General features: G+C 37.3%; 1 protein-coding gene across 2 annotated transcripts in view; it reads right to left on the reverse strand.

Moving 5' to 3' along the window:
• Stk3 (serine/threonine kinase 3) overlaps positions 1–15,467 on the reverse strand; it is a 350,209-nt gene that overhangs the window by 114,852 nt on the left and 219,890 nt on the right. For both annotated transcript variants that reach the window (XM_045144344.1, XM_045144343.1), the window contains one exon: positions 7,450–7,575. In XM_045144344.1, coding sequence (XP_045000279.1) covers positions 7,450–7,575 — 126 coding nt within the window. The remainder of the gene's footprint in view (positions 1–7,449; positions 7,576–15,467) is intronic.

Raw genomic sequence — 15,467 nt, forward strand, 5'->3', positions numbered from 1 at the left:
CTGGAGTTTTATTGTGGTGGCTGAGGCCCTAGTGGGCCAATTCTCTCTCTCTTTCTCTTTCAAAAAAAAAAAAAAAGCTGGGGCTGGAGAAATGGCTTATTGTTTAAGGCATTTGCCTGTAAAGCCAAAGGACCTCAGTTCAGTTCTCCAGGACTCATGTAAGACAGATGCACAAAATGGCACAGGTGTCTGGAGTTCGTTTGCAGTGGCTGCAGGCCCTGGTGTGTCCATTTTCTCTCTCTCTCACTCTCTCTCTGCCTCTTTCCCTCTCTCAAATAAATAAATAATAAAATATTAAAAAAGAATGAATCTCTGCGTGTCTCTTTTCCTCTCTCGCTCTCTCAAATAAATAAATAAATAGCTACCCGAAAGGGCTCATTATCTTTCATTAATAGTGAATGAAAAATAGAAAAAAGCTAATTTCTTTTATGCAATCTTAGTTAGGAACAGAGGCCCAGAAAGAGCCAATGCCACCTTGCATTAGAAGGAATTAGAAGGAATGGTTTAGAAGGAATGGAACTCCTGTCTGATTGAGACTCATCCACAACAGCTGCAGTGCCCACAGTCTAGCATGCTACAAAGATGGACGGCTTTCACTACCCAGGTGGGCTGGCCCTGGTGTTTGCCCTTCAATCCTACAAACAACTGGGTCTCCCCCTTTATATATCTGAATTTGACAAAAGAATACATTTTTAATTGACTATACAGGCTGTTTTTCAGCTTTTTTTTTTTCTCTCTCTCTCTGCATTTGTGATCTCTGTTTGGATACATGTGAGTCTATCTCCCCCCACACACCCCACCCAGCATAGCTGGGTGTGGGGAGAACGGAATACTGCTTCTTGGTCTGAGTAGTTTTTCTGCTTGCCTCTGCTTTATACTTTGGAGTAACTTCTCACTTTAATTACATGCATGATTTTCTTCTAGACTCTGAATCTACCCCATGCATACTTCTCTGACACTCTAGATTTACCACATAAGTGCTTTCTCTATCTACCTTTGGACCCATTACTTGTATAGTTTCTCTAAACTCAGGGTAATCATGAGAATAACTCTCAATACTACTCATTTCTAAATTTAATGGTCTCTGCTTTGATATTTTCCCTCTGCTATTCTTCCTTAAGCTACCAACTTCTGTCCTCTTAACACTCTTCCATGGGGAGGCCCATGGTGAATGCTATGTGTGTTCCTTCTAAATCTCCTTACATAAGCTCCTAGGTTCTATCTTCCACATGACTGTGGCTCCACTCCAGTCTTTCCCTAAAAACCTCAATTTCTCTTAAAAGAATCTCATGGATTATGCTGTGTTGTCCACATTAGTACATATTTCCTACTTTCCACATGCTTTTGACTTTGCTCTACCATTCTTCTTAGATCCCAGTTACCCTTAAATAAACCCCACAATTTTTGATTCCTCCTTAAATAAACTAAAATAAAATCAATTCTTTGTTAAAAATAGGACAGGACTCAAAATTGGAGGACATAAACTTGGGGGACCCCAGCTCAACCCCCAAAGGCACAGTATATGAATAATAATAAACTCTTTATAAGTAAATATAAAGTAACATAACACTTTTCTTGAGCTTAAGTGGAAATAAAGGGCCTGGGCTATGTGTGAAAATAAAAACATTTAATGTAAACCTGGCATTAAAAAGTTATTGGGGCTGGAGAGATGGCTTAGCAATTAAGTTACATGCCTGAGAAGCCTAAGGACCCATATTCAGTTCCCCAGTACCCACGTAAGCCAGATGCTTAGAGTGCAGCATACATCAGAGTTTGTTTGCAAGTTGCTGGAGGCCCTGGCACACCCATTCTCATTCTCTCATAGATAAATAAATATTTTTTTTTTTTAGTAAAAGAAGTTATCTGTGGGTTTGCTCAGCATTTCACTTAATATAAAGTTCTGTATGTATTCAACCCTTGTACTTTACTTCAATCTATATTCATTGTGGAAAATCTCTGAACTTCTGTAACAAAGATATTCCTATAAACTCCTTAACAATCTTTAAATCTTTTATTACTATGTCTTGTTTTGGAAATTCAACTTATTAACACTATCCATTCCACTTCTAAATTATCATACAATGTTCCACATGTGGAATCTTTGCCTTGTTATTTTGTTAAAATAGCAAACACTAACTTTTCCACTGTACATATGTAAGCACTCATTTATATGTAGAAACTTAATAAGCCATACCAGCAAACTTAAAATTACCTTACAAATCATCAATTAGTTTAAATACTGCTTGAGAATAAATACTACCTGTAGTCTTATAACTAAGTAAGCAAACTGCATTCTTATATCTTGAATGCTACAGATAAATTAGTATAATTAAAATAGGAAAACCTCTATGATTATAATTGTAATATATAATCTATATCAAACTTAGTGCTTATTTGCTAAAAAATGAGTGTAAATTTTGTAAAACCATTTAACTTTTATATAAAAAGAAGCACACTGCTGTAATGAGACAAACTGTCCTTCTAGTGACATTGAGGTATGTAGCTCCATGAGAAATTAGTTATTTTATTTTAAAATTATGAATGTGAACCCATTTAAGCCAACTTGCAAAACAACCCCAACGGAATAAATATTGCAAATTTTGTGTGCCAAATTTTGAGCTTTCAATGTGACTAAATGTTCCTGAAAGAATGACTATTGGTGAAAAATTTTGCTAAAAATGAATGGCAACATAGGATAGACTTTTAATACAGGTAAAAGTATACTGAGAAATTCATAGGAAAATGGATAGAATTGGAAAGAATTATACTACATGGGGTAACCCAAGCCCATAAAGATAAAAAAATTATGGTTCTCTCTCTTTTATGGATCTTAACATGTTTGTATGTGTATAAAGGAGGGGATGTGATTCTAGATAGACCGCAAGAGAGGAACAAAAGGTAATGAGAAGGGGGAAAATGATCAAGGAAAACAGTATGAAAGCAGAAAGGAGACTATGATGAAGTTGGGGATACAAGCAGGAAGGGGACAGGAGATCAGAAACAAACATTTTTGTTTGAAAATACCACAATAAAACCTCATTTTTCATATGCTACCAAATAAATTTTAAAGAAATTATCTGAAGTTGACATTAAGTCCAAATGCCTTTCTTATATCTAGATAGATATGAACTGTAGCAAACTACTTTTGTAATAACAAATATCAAAGAATCTTGAAGTGTTGGCATGCACAAAGCCTTCTCATTAACTTTAGAGAACAACTAACTTCAGAATATGTGCAATGTGTTCTCATTAACTTTAGAGATCAATTAAGTTCACAATAAAAAATAATGTTGGGGCTGGGGATATATCTCAATGGTTAAGGTGCTTGCCTACAAAGTCTAAGGACCAGAGTTCAATTCCACAGTGTGCACATAAAGCCAGACGCACCAAGTGACACATGCATCTGGAGTTCATCTGCATTAGCAGGAAGCCCCAGCATTACCATACTAATGCTTTCTGTATCTGCCTTATTCTCTTTCTCAAATATATATACACAATTTTTTTAAATGTCATTCAAGGTGAAACATTAGTAGTTAGAAATATCAGATAAGTTTCTTAAATCCTGTCCTCAGTTTACATGAGATAATTGCATTATAAGCCTTATTCCTAATGCACTCTTTCTTACCAACTAGCTAATTTCATTATGGCATGTAAGATCTAAAAAACTTCTTTGACTCCAACTTATAAAACAAGTCTAAATCTGAATAGCTTCCTCTTTTCTAATACAATGTCTATGTACAAAATGACATAGCAGCTACAATTTAATGCTTATGATATAATATTCATTTATTCCTTTTTAGCTCGAAAACAATAAAGCTTCTTGCTTATTATCACTTAGTTTAAAAAAAGAACAGTGGGATGCCAGCACAAGGGGGAAGGAGACCAACACAGAGAAAAATCAACTCCTCCCAAATCAGAGAGCCAGAGCCTCAGAGGCCCCCGACAACTCAGCACTGAAGCAGACCAAAAATGAACCCAACATGGCTCAGGGAAATTTTGTGGAAGAGGGATGGAAAGAAAGTCAGAGTCACATGTTGGGTCATGATATGCAGAGACATTTATCATACCAATAACTGTGGACTAACTCCACAATGCACGACCCATTTACATCAACAAGGAGGGTCCACTGGGAGGGGGTAGATCATGGATGAACCTAAACAAAGGTACCAAACTGCCTGTATCTGCTGAAAAGAAAACTAATAAATTAAATTAAAAAAAAAAGAACATTGTGGGCTAGGGAAATTATCAGTTAAGGCACTTGCCTGCAAAGCCAAAGGTCCTAGGTTCAATTCCCTAGGACTCACATAAGCCAGATGCACAAGATGGCCCATACATCTGGAGTTTATTTGCAGTGGCTAGATGCCCTGGCATGCCTATTCTCTATCTGATCTCCTCTCTTTTTGCTTCTCTCTCTCAAATAAATATATAAATAAATAAAATATTTTTTAAAAAGGACATTGTGTTCTACGCATCTTATTGGTCTTACATATTCACTATGTTTCTCTCTGTATCTATGTATGTACATACACACACATATATGTATATGTATATTTTAGGTTAGGAACAACAACTGATAAAGTGAAGATGAAAGTCAGTGCCTAAAAATATTGTTCAATGTGTGATCCTAGAAGATTTTAAAAAATTTTCTTATAGTTTCTGTTAAAAACAACAAAAGAACATAATAGTTACATTCTGAATTACTATCTTTACTCCTGAAAAAGAATCTGAGGGATAAAGAAAAAAATTATAAAACATTATATATTTATCTACAATATTCTTTTTTGTTTAATGTGCATAGGTATATGTGTACAGATGTACAAGCCCCTTGTGAACATGAGCAGAAGCCAGAGGAGTATGTTGAGTATCCTCCTCTATCATTCTTATTATTCTTATTATTCTTATTATTATTATTTCTTTGAGAAAGGGTCTCTTATCAAACCTAGACCTTATTTTTCCAGTTCTATGAGGTGACCAGGGAGCTCTGGCAATCTTCCAATCTATGCTCCCAGTCTACACTGGGATTACAGACATGGACAGCTATACCCAGTGGATTAAAAAAAATTTTTTTTTTTTATCTATTTGTAAGCAGAGAAAGACAGGGAGAAGACAGAGAGAATAGGAATGCCAGGACCTCCAGCAGCTGCAAACAAACTCTAGATACATGCACCACTTTGTACATCTGGTTTTACATGGCTACTGGGGAACTGAACTCTGGCTGTTAGACTTTGCAGGCAAGTGCCTTAACTGCTGAGCAATCTCTCCAGCCTCCATGCCTGGCATTCTATGTTAATGCTGGGAATCAAACTCATATCAAGTTCATTATGATGTCACATCATAATGTAACCAAGCCAGGAGGAAGGAAGATATTCTAAAGACATGCTTATGCTCCTCCCTTGGCTTCTAGATTTTCCCTAGGAACTCATCCTGGGAAAAGTAAAAGGCAGATGGTTGGTGCCAATGCAAAGATGAATTTGTCTCCCAGGAAGAAGCTTCACAAAGTTCTGATAATTTGTCAGATCACTTTGCAAGAAAGAATGAAATATGGATCTCCCAACAGTATTTGGCTGAAAGAGAGGCTGCACCCATCACAATCTCTAATTAACTATGCTTATCCCTTTAACTTATGCTGTTCTTACTCACCACTGGGGAATGTGTTTTCTCTTTTACAAAAGGCAGCAAAAACCAGGGAGAATCTATATCCACCAACATGACAAGAAAAGATATCTGACTCCATATCATGAGATGAGTCACCTCTTGCACATCAGCCAACGTGCAGATGACACCACAGAGGAATTGGCAAGATGAGCAAGAATGCTGTTTTCACACTGAGCCTGACAACCTGTGCCAGGGAGATGGCAATAGACACTGAGGACACCCAAAATGTATCAAAACAGAAATCCAAAAGTCACTGAGAGCTCAGCACTAAAACAGACTTAAAATACACCCACTAGGGGTCAGGAAACTGTGGAAAAGGAGGACAGAAAGATTGTAAGAGCCACAGAGTAGGAAGGAGAGTATCCAGAGGCATTGTACCCCACAATGACTGACTGATGCTCTCATCATTCATAACACATATCCCCATAGTGAATACCTGTAACCCCACTGAGAAGGGCCCTCAGTAAAATGGAGGTGGGAAGGAGGGAAATGGGACCAACACATGATTTGTCCATACAATAAAGTTTCTAATTAATTGAAAAAGAAAAAGCATAGAATATGGACAAAAGTAGGCTGATGATGGGTGGGGCCACACCTGATCAGGCCTGCTTAGTAATGCATTCCTCTTGCCTTCACTTAAACCTAATCTTCATGTCAGGAGCCCAAAGAGGGAAGTAGAGGATCATTGGACCTTTTATTTGTTCCCCTTCCCAATGTAGACAAGCTGAAAAAAAAAAATCTCATTTCTCTGCCTTTCACTATTACTTATCTGTTTCACTGGCATACAGAGAAGACCAGTGGCTTAAATCTAGCTTGTTAGGACTGCCAAGGCTAACTCTGGATCTTAACAACTGCAGTAAGTTGGACACCATTTGCATGTACCTTGGAGAAGAACTAAATCATGCTAACTCTGTTTAAATTTTTAGGAAACTGTCAAATTGTTTCCTACAGAATGCTTACCATTTTACACTTTTATCATCAGTGAATATAGAATCCAATTTCTCTACATACTCACTATTATTTATTTTGACAGCATAGTGACTACTTAAAAAGAAATTTCCAATGGGATTCTGACCATGGAATATTGGGCACACGTATGCAGATTATCAGTAAGAAAAACTTAAAACAAAAGAAATTTCCAGAAGATATGACACAAATTGTTTACATTCAAAATAATAAAGTGCCTTTACAGTCCCAATATATTAACATTACATTTCACTAATCATTAGTTCTTAAGACACCAGAAAAAAATAGGAAATATTTAATCCCAGCTACAAAAATTATTTTATTTTTATTTGATAGAGACAGAGGGAGAGAAAATGGACATGCTAGAGCCTCTAGATGCTGCAAACAATCTCCAAATTCATGTGCCACCTTGTGCATCTGGCTTTATGTGGGTACTGGGGAATCAAACCTGGGTCGTTAGGTTTCATAGGCAAGTGTCTTAACCACTAAGCAATCTTTCCGGCCCTTTTGAAAAATTTATTTTTATTACTTTATTAAGGGGGAAAGAGAAAAGGGGCCCACCAGGGCCTCTAGCCACTGCAAAGGAACTCTACATGCATGTGGCACCATGTGCATCTGCTTTATGTGGGTTCTGGGGAGTCAAACCTGGGTCCTTAGGCTTCAAAGCACCTCAACCACTAAACCATCTTTCTCCAGCCCCAATCCCAATTTTCAAACCATATTTGAAGAAACATACTTCACTTGTGTAATAAAACAGTAAATTGTATTAATATATTTTGGAAAATAAAACACTATTATAGAAAAATGATGCAGAAGCTAATTACAAACCGAATTTTCTTCTTCCTCTTCCAGTTCTCGCTGTTGTTCTTCATGTCTTTTGGCTTTGATCTCCATGGCTTCTGTGATGAGGTCTCTTAAGATTGATACAGGTTTTGCATTCTTGATAAAAGGATGCTATAAAAGTAAAATTCAATGGTATGAATTCATAAGGTTTTCTAAGCTATAGCTAACAAATACTAAAATACCAGCAAATGCTAACCAGGATTATGTGATGGAGTTAGATGATTATTTTTTCATTTATGAGTAAACGTGTTCAGAACACAGAATGTTTTATCTCCTTAAGAAAACTTGTTTTGAAGTTCATGTGTTAAAAAAATAAAGTACATACAAAAAATATTGTTTTTAACATTAATAATTAATGTTAATAAAGCTATATTAACCTTAGAGATATAATTATCTAAAGAAAGCATACATTAGCTAGTAAAATACTTTAAATTTAATTAATCTGAAAACCAAAAACTAATGGTCAAAAGAAGAGTAAATAACTGGTTACTTTTTTGTAAATATTTATTTATTTAAGAGACAGAGATAGAGAGAGAGAGAGGGAGGGAGGGAGGGATGGAGGGAGGGAGGGAGGGGGAGGGAGAGAATAAATATGGATATGGGCATACCGGAGCCTCCTGCCACTCAAAATAAACCCCAGATATATGTGCCCATTTGTGCATCTGGCTTTAAGGGGGTACTAGAAAACTGAACCTGGATTGTCAGGTTTATAAGCAAGAGCTTTTCACTACTCCCCCTTTTTATCCTTTTCCTCTTTTTTTTGTTTCTTTTTTGGTCTTTTGAGGTAGGGTTTCACTCTAGCTCAGGCTGACCTGGAATTCACTATGTAGTAGCAGGGTGGCCTTGAACTCATGGCAATCCTCCCACCTGTGCCTCCTGAGTGCTGGGATTAAAGGTGTGTGCTGCCATACTCAGCCTCCCTTTTTCTTTAAAAAAACATTTTTATTATTGCATTGATGTATTTTCAAGGAGTTGGTGGGAGAAACAAAATACGACTATGGGTGCAGCAGGGTCTCTTGCCATTGCAAATGAAGTCCAGGTACATGGACCTCTTTGTGCATCTGACTTTAATGTGGTACTGGGGAATCAAACCCAGAACCTAGGCCATCAGGCTTTGCAAGCAAGTGTTTTTAACCACTAAGCCATCTCTCCAGCATTCTTTTAAAATTTTTTTATGAATTTATTTGAGAGACAGAAATTACTCCTTTTACATACTCTATTTTAATGTATCTTGTATAATTTAATCATTTCTAATGAATACAGAAAAATATTTTCAGAAAATAACTACTGCCTCATTTTTATTTATTTATTTTCCAGCAGGGTCTCACCCTAGCCCATGCTGATCAGGAACTTACTCAGTAGCCCAAGCTAGCCTCAAACTCACAGCATCTCCAGTGCTAGGATTAAAGGCATGCACCACTATGCCTGGCTTCATTTTTATTCTATTTTTTTAATTGTTTTTTTTTAAATTTTTATTTATTTATTTGAGAGCGATAGACAAAGAGAGAAAGAAAGAGAGAGGGAGAGAGAGAGAATAGGCGCGCCAGGGCTTCCAGCCTCTGCAAACGAACTCCAGACGCGTGCGCCCCCTTGTGCACCTGGCTAACGTGGGACCTGGGGAACCGAGCCTCGAACCGGGGTCCTTAGGCTTCACAGGCAAGCGCTTAACCGCTAAGCCATCTCTCCAGCCCCATTTTTATTCTATATAGAAAACAACTTATTACTTATTTCTTATGTATCACCTTGCATTGAACAGATGATAGTTGAAGTTCTCTATTATCTTACATGTTGTATATTCTGGTAAGCAAAAGGAAATTATCAGCATAGACTCACATTTTGTATTGAGAGGCAGGAAGATGAGAGAAAATAGAAGGAAAATTCTAAGTACAATTTGTTACACATATATATATGTATGTATATATGTATATAATATATATACATATATACATCTTATTTTGAGGCAACAATTAGCTTCAAAATATAATTTCATAATTATTATGCCAATAGATCAGGGAAAAGCAACGGAATGCAAAATAGTCAAAGAAAAAATGTTTTATGATGAAGATATGATAGACATTTTTAGAAGAAGCTTTAAGATGGTAAATAGATTATTTGGAGAAACTATGAATAAGCTTGCCAATATGTAAATTACAAAGAGTAAATGAACTCTTTTATAACAGTTAAAGAATCATCTCCAGATAAATCAATCTGTGAAGGAGACTCTAGTCATCCACAGAAATGGATGCATGGCTGGAATTAGAGATACGTATTCAGACAGACTCTACATTTCTCAGCTTCCCTTTCAGGTGGTTGTGACTAAGGTGTCTGTGGAGGAAGGTAAGCATTGGTGATATGTTCAACTTCCTGGTCTATGTCTTTAAAAAGTAAGTACTTGTCCATGATCTTTTCCCTTTGTGCCAAGTTGGAAAACAGAGGTACCTGTGATGCAACTTCAAACACTGCAAGGACTAATAGGGTGCCCAGAGGATGCTAGAGCAATATAAAGCAAGGGCCCTTGCCCTACCCTAAAAATTCTAAGAAACATGAGTAAAAACATTACCAAAAGAAGAAAAAATTCACTATGAAAAGAATATAAATGTTGATTGTCCCTACGGAATTTGTTATTTAAAAAGGAAGATAAACATACTGTTTAAAATTCTAACACACAAGTTACATTTATGATGGTTTGGCTCAACCAATGATAGAGAAGTAACAACAGAAGAATAAACTAGAGTTACAGCTCAATGGTAGGGTGCCAGGCCCAGGGTGCGATCTCCAGCAGCACTCTCACAGACAAACAAACAAAAAAGAACATAAGATAGTCACAACATAAACAATATGAACAAAGACACAAAGATAGAATATGTATGGGTAGAAAGATTTGTCTGGGAAAGGAAAATTACTACTCACAGAAAAAGGTGTGCTGTAAGCTTAGAGACAGGTAACAATGAGACAATCAGAATAAAAGATGAGGATGAAAAGTCTGGATTTGGGGGCTGGGGAGATGGCTTAGCAGTTAAGGTGTTTGCCTGCAAAGCTAAAGGAGCCTGGTGTGATTCCCCTAGATCCACATTAGCCAGATGCACAAGGGGGCACATGCATCTAGAGTTCGTTTACAGTGGCTAGAGGCCCTGATGTACCCATTCTCTCCCTCCCTCTCTCTCTCTCTCTCAAATAAATGAATGAATAATTTTTTTAAAAGTCTGGATTTTGTTTGAGAATTCCTTCAATGACATAAATGAGAAAAAATAATGGAAATAAATGAGAAAAATAAGGGAATGTTTTTGTAGTATAATCTTGCAGCATTATAAAATATAGATGTTAAAATAGAGAAGAATTGGTAAATATGATGGAAAATGAGCAGATCTGGGTGGCTGGAGAGATGGTTCAGCAGTTAAAGGCTGTTGCTTGTAAAGCCTGACAGTCCAGGTTCAATTTTCCAATTCCCATGTAAGCCTGATACACAAACTGGCACATGTGCTTGGAGGTTTTTTTTGTTTTTTTTTGCAGTGGCAAAGGACTTGGCATGCCCATTATCCCCTCCCCCATCTTTTTCACTCTGCTTGCAGATAAGTAAATAAAAATATTTAAAAGATAATCAAACATACTAAGTAGCTATGAATATCTTTATCAAAACAGTAAGCCGGGCGTGGTGGCGCATGCCTTTAATCCCAGCACTTGGGAGGCAGAGGTAGGAGGATCGCCATGAGTTCGAGGCCACCCTGAGACTCCATAGTGAATTCTAGGTCAGCCTGGGCTATAGTGAGACTTCAACTCGAAAAACCAAAAAAAAAAAAAAAAAAAAGAAAGAAAGAAAGAAAGAAAGAAAAATAGAATAAGCCATGCATGGTAGCACATGTCTTTAATTCCTGCTCAGGAGGTTGAGGTAGAATATCACTGTGAGTTTGAAGCCAACCTGAGACTACAGAGTGAATTTCAGGTCAGCCTGGGCTAGAGCAACACCCTACAAAAAAAAAAAATCTCCACAGTGAAGTATGTAGTCTTTAGGGTAGATGCTCAGTAGAGGGATAACTGGTCAGTTGGTAGCTCTATTTTCATCTTTTTCAGGAGTATTACATTGATTTCCATAGTGGTTGTACAAGTTCGCACTCCCACCAACAGTGAATGAAGGTTCCTCTTTTCTCAGATCCTCGCCAATATTTATTGTCATTTGATTTTTTTAATGACTGCCATACTGACTGCAGTAAGGTAGAATCCCATATTTGTTTTAATTTGCATTTCCCTGATGGTCAAGGGTGTTGAATATTTTCTTGAGTATTAGCCATTGAGAATTCCCTATTCAGCTCTCTGCCCTATTTTTTTTGTGTAGATTGTTTGACTTTTAGTTGCTTAGTTTTTTGAGTTCTTTGTAGATTCTAGGTATTAGGACTCTATCAGTAGTATACCGGGAAAGATGTTCTCCTATTCAGTGGAAAATTTAGTGGTTCTGTTTATGGTAGGCTTGTCTGTGCAAAAGCTTTTTTAGCTTCATGAAATTCTGCTAGTTGAGTGATTATTTAATTTCCTACTAGAAAATCATTCTCCACTCCTATACTGTGAAGAGTTCCCCCTATTTTCTCCTCCCAATAGTTTAAGAGTTTCAGGTCTTATATTGAGGTCTTGAATCCACTTGGGAGTCGATTTTTGTGCATGAGGTATTGAGTGTATCTAGTTTCATTTTTCTTCATGTGGTTATTCAATTTGTCCAGCCCCATTTGTTGAAGATCCTGCATTTTTTCCAGTCTACGTTGTTGTTGATTCCTTTGTCAAAGATCAAGCAGTGAACTAAGGGCCAGGTCTTCTGTTACATTCCATTGGTCTATATGTCCATTTTTATGCCAATACCATGTGGATTTGTACTATAGCTTTAGATTGGGTATGGTGATACCTCCAGAGGTATTTCTTTTGCTGAAGATATTTTTGGATATTAGAAGCCTGGAATCAACCCAGGTGCCTATCATTGAGCTAACAGATAATGAAGATGTGGCACATTCACAATGAAATTCTACTCAGCAGTAATGAAAAATGATTTAATGAAATTTGTAGGAAAATGAGCGATCATATTCAGTGAACTCATACAAACACAGAAAGACAAATCAAATGCTGCATGTTCTCCCTCATCTGTGTATCCTAATGTGGGACAACTTGAGTTGCTGGCATATATGACGGACAACTCAAGGGCCAGACAAGAGGGATAGAAGGGCTTGGTGGGGGGGGGGTATGAGAATTTAGGTGAAGATACACATGTAAATAAACCCCAAATGAGTTGGTGGTACCATAGAAATTTTCTCCTCCTGGATAGTGGACTAAAAGGTATAACCCTTAACAGGAGTATTGGGGGAGGGATCATCTGGTAAGAAGGACCGAGAAGAGAGGACAGGATGAAGCCTAACCTTAAAACATTTGGTTCTGGCCTGTTGATCTGAGAGACCTATGAGGTCCCCAAAACAAGACAGATTTCTGTCAAAGCACGTGATTACCAAATCTCTCTAAATTAACAATACCCCCTTTAACATCTGTCCTGATCTCGGTCTCCATTGGAGAATCTGTTTTTCTTTTTAAGAAGGCAGCAAGAACCAAGGACAACCAAAATAAATCTATCAACAAGACAAGAAAAGATAGTGGACTACCTGGCAGAAGATGAACCACCCCTCACACATCAGCTAGGGCATAGGTGAAACTCCAGAGGAACTGACAAAATGAGTAGGAGTTCTGTTTCCAAGGTGAGCCTGACAACCTGCACCAGGGTGAAGATGACAGACAGACACTGAGAATACTCAACACATACCAGAGCAAAACTCCAGAAGCTCCTGAGAGCTCAACACTGAAGTAGACTTAAAACACACCAGCAATAACTCAGGGAATTTTGCGGAAGAGGAGGCAGAAAGATTATGATGGTACTAACACATGATGTGTCCATACAATGTATATACGTAAGAATAAACATTAAAAACTTTATTTTGAAAAGAAGAATAGAAAGAAGACTTAGCCAACGTGATGGTCAAAAAGTTTCAGATTCTGAAGCACTTTAGATGCTCTACTGATATTCTAAAAAGCAATGTAATCTGAAATGTTTTTGGTCCCAAGCATTTTAGATAAGGGATATTCAACCTGTATTAGGAGAAGTAAGAGATAAGCATTACAAAATCTGAGAACTAACAGAATTACATTCCTCCATTAAGGGATGGAAATCGCAAGTTGTACTGTATGTTGGCTTCTCAGGCAAAACTGGGTCACCACTTGAGCCACAGTTGTTTCTAAGAAATGCTCTAAAGCATATACCTGGTTCATCTGGTATCCTGCTATCTGCCTTCATGCCGTTCACTGTGAATTCCTGCAATGCTCTGCTTAGAGCTTCTGCTCTTAAATTCAAAGTCTCTCTGTGTCCAATTCCATCTATTCTCATGCTTTCTCTCCATACATGCTACAGACATTATTCTCAATAAGAGATTAACTGTCAGGGCAGGCGTGGTGGCACATACCTATAAACTCAGCATACAGGAAGTTGAGGCAGAAGGATCTTGACCTCAAAAACAAAAGGATTAGCTATTAAAGTTAAAATGGTAATTGAAGAACAGATGTACTATTTTAGTATTTCAGGCTATGAGAAGTGAAGTTCTATCAGAAACATTACTAAAATTTTAAGTATATTTTTCTATTCTTTAAATTGCAAGTGTGTGAAGCTAAAACTATACATTAAAAAGAATGTACAAAAAACATTATGACAATTGTCATAAAATAACATTAGCATCTAATTGTATAGAGCAAAAACAAGTGTACTGAATTTCTATTTATTTTAAATACTAAAAGACAAGTGCATTTGGTTCAAAAGTTCAACTACATGCTTTATACATAAGATTCACTTATAATTAAGAAAACTAACTATATTTCTCTAAGAGGTATACTTAAAACAACCTGGGGTGCCAGGGCTAGACTTCTTTCCTGGGCTGCTGCATGGGAGGGGCAGACCAGCTGAAAGTCATCTGCAAGGAGGGCCATGCCACTGTGAGTCTGCTGAGGTACGGAGCTTCATTCTGGGGCCAGACTCCACTTATCAGCTGCTGCCTGGGTGGGGACTGACCAGCCAAACACTAGCTGCGAGCATGGCTGTGGGCCACTGTGGATAGGGCCTCAGCAGGAGAGTTATGCACCAGGGCTGGGGGTCATTCTGGAGCAGCTGCCTGGGAGGGGACAGACTAGCTGAAGAGATCACCACCAAGACTGCCTATTCCCACAATGGAAGCCTCCAATGAAAGATAAGAGAAAACCCAAGATCTAGAAGCCCAAAATAAAAACACAACAGGCATTTTAAATGAACTTACTAAGAACATAAATAAATGGATGTTCAAATGGGAAAAAACTAGTCAAGGATTAATCCAAAAAGAACTAAGAATGACTGAATGGAAGAAACTTGGCAAAAATTCTAATTCAAATTAAAAAGTTCCAAGGTCGGCTTAATGAACTGGAAGAAAGGCAACAAAAACAACTCAAAGGATGGATGAAGGAAATAGAAGATAATCAACAAGAACTACTCAATTGGCTGAAGGAAACCAAAGAGAATCAGGAAACATTACTCCATAGACTCCTTAATAAAATCAAAGACAATAAAAAAGAGATCAATAAAAGGCTAAAGGAATTTGAGGAGAGTCAATGAATAAATGAGCTCATGGGCCACTGGAACTAACTCAACAAGGACATGATTTTATATATAAGTGATCTAAAAGACTCTACTAAAAAACCTTCTAAAAGTGATAAATTCAGTTAAGTGGCAGGATACAAAATCAGTATACAAAAGTCAATGACAAACGTGGAGAAAGAGATAAGCAATGCTATCCCATTTTCAATAGCTACAAAAACTTAAATACCTTGGAATATCATTAACCAAGTAAGTGAAAGACCTAAACAAAACAACACCACCACCAACAAAAACACTAAAGAAAGAAACTGAGGAGAATACAAGAAGATGGAAAGACCTCCCATCCTCATGGATTGGAAGAATTAAT

This window comes from Jaculus jaculus, chromosome 2, assembly GCF_020740685.1.
Source record: "Jaculus jaculus isolate mJacJac1 chromosome 2, mJacJac1.mat.Y.cur, whole genome shotgun sequence".
Lineage (NCBI taxonomy): Eukaryota > Metazoa > Chordata > Mammalia > Rodentia > Dipodidae > Jaculus > Jaculus jaculus.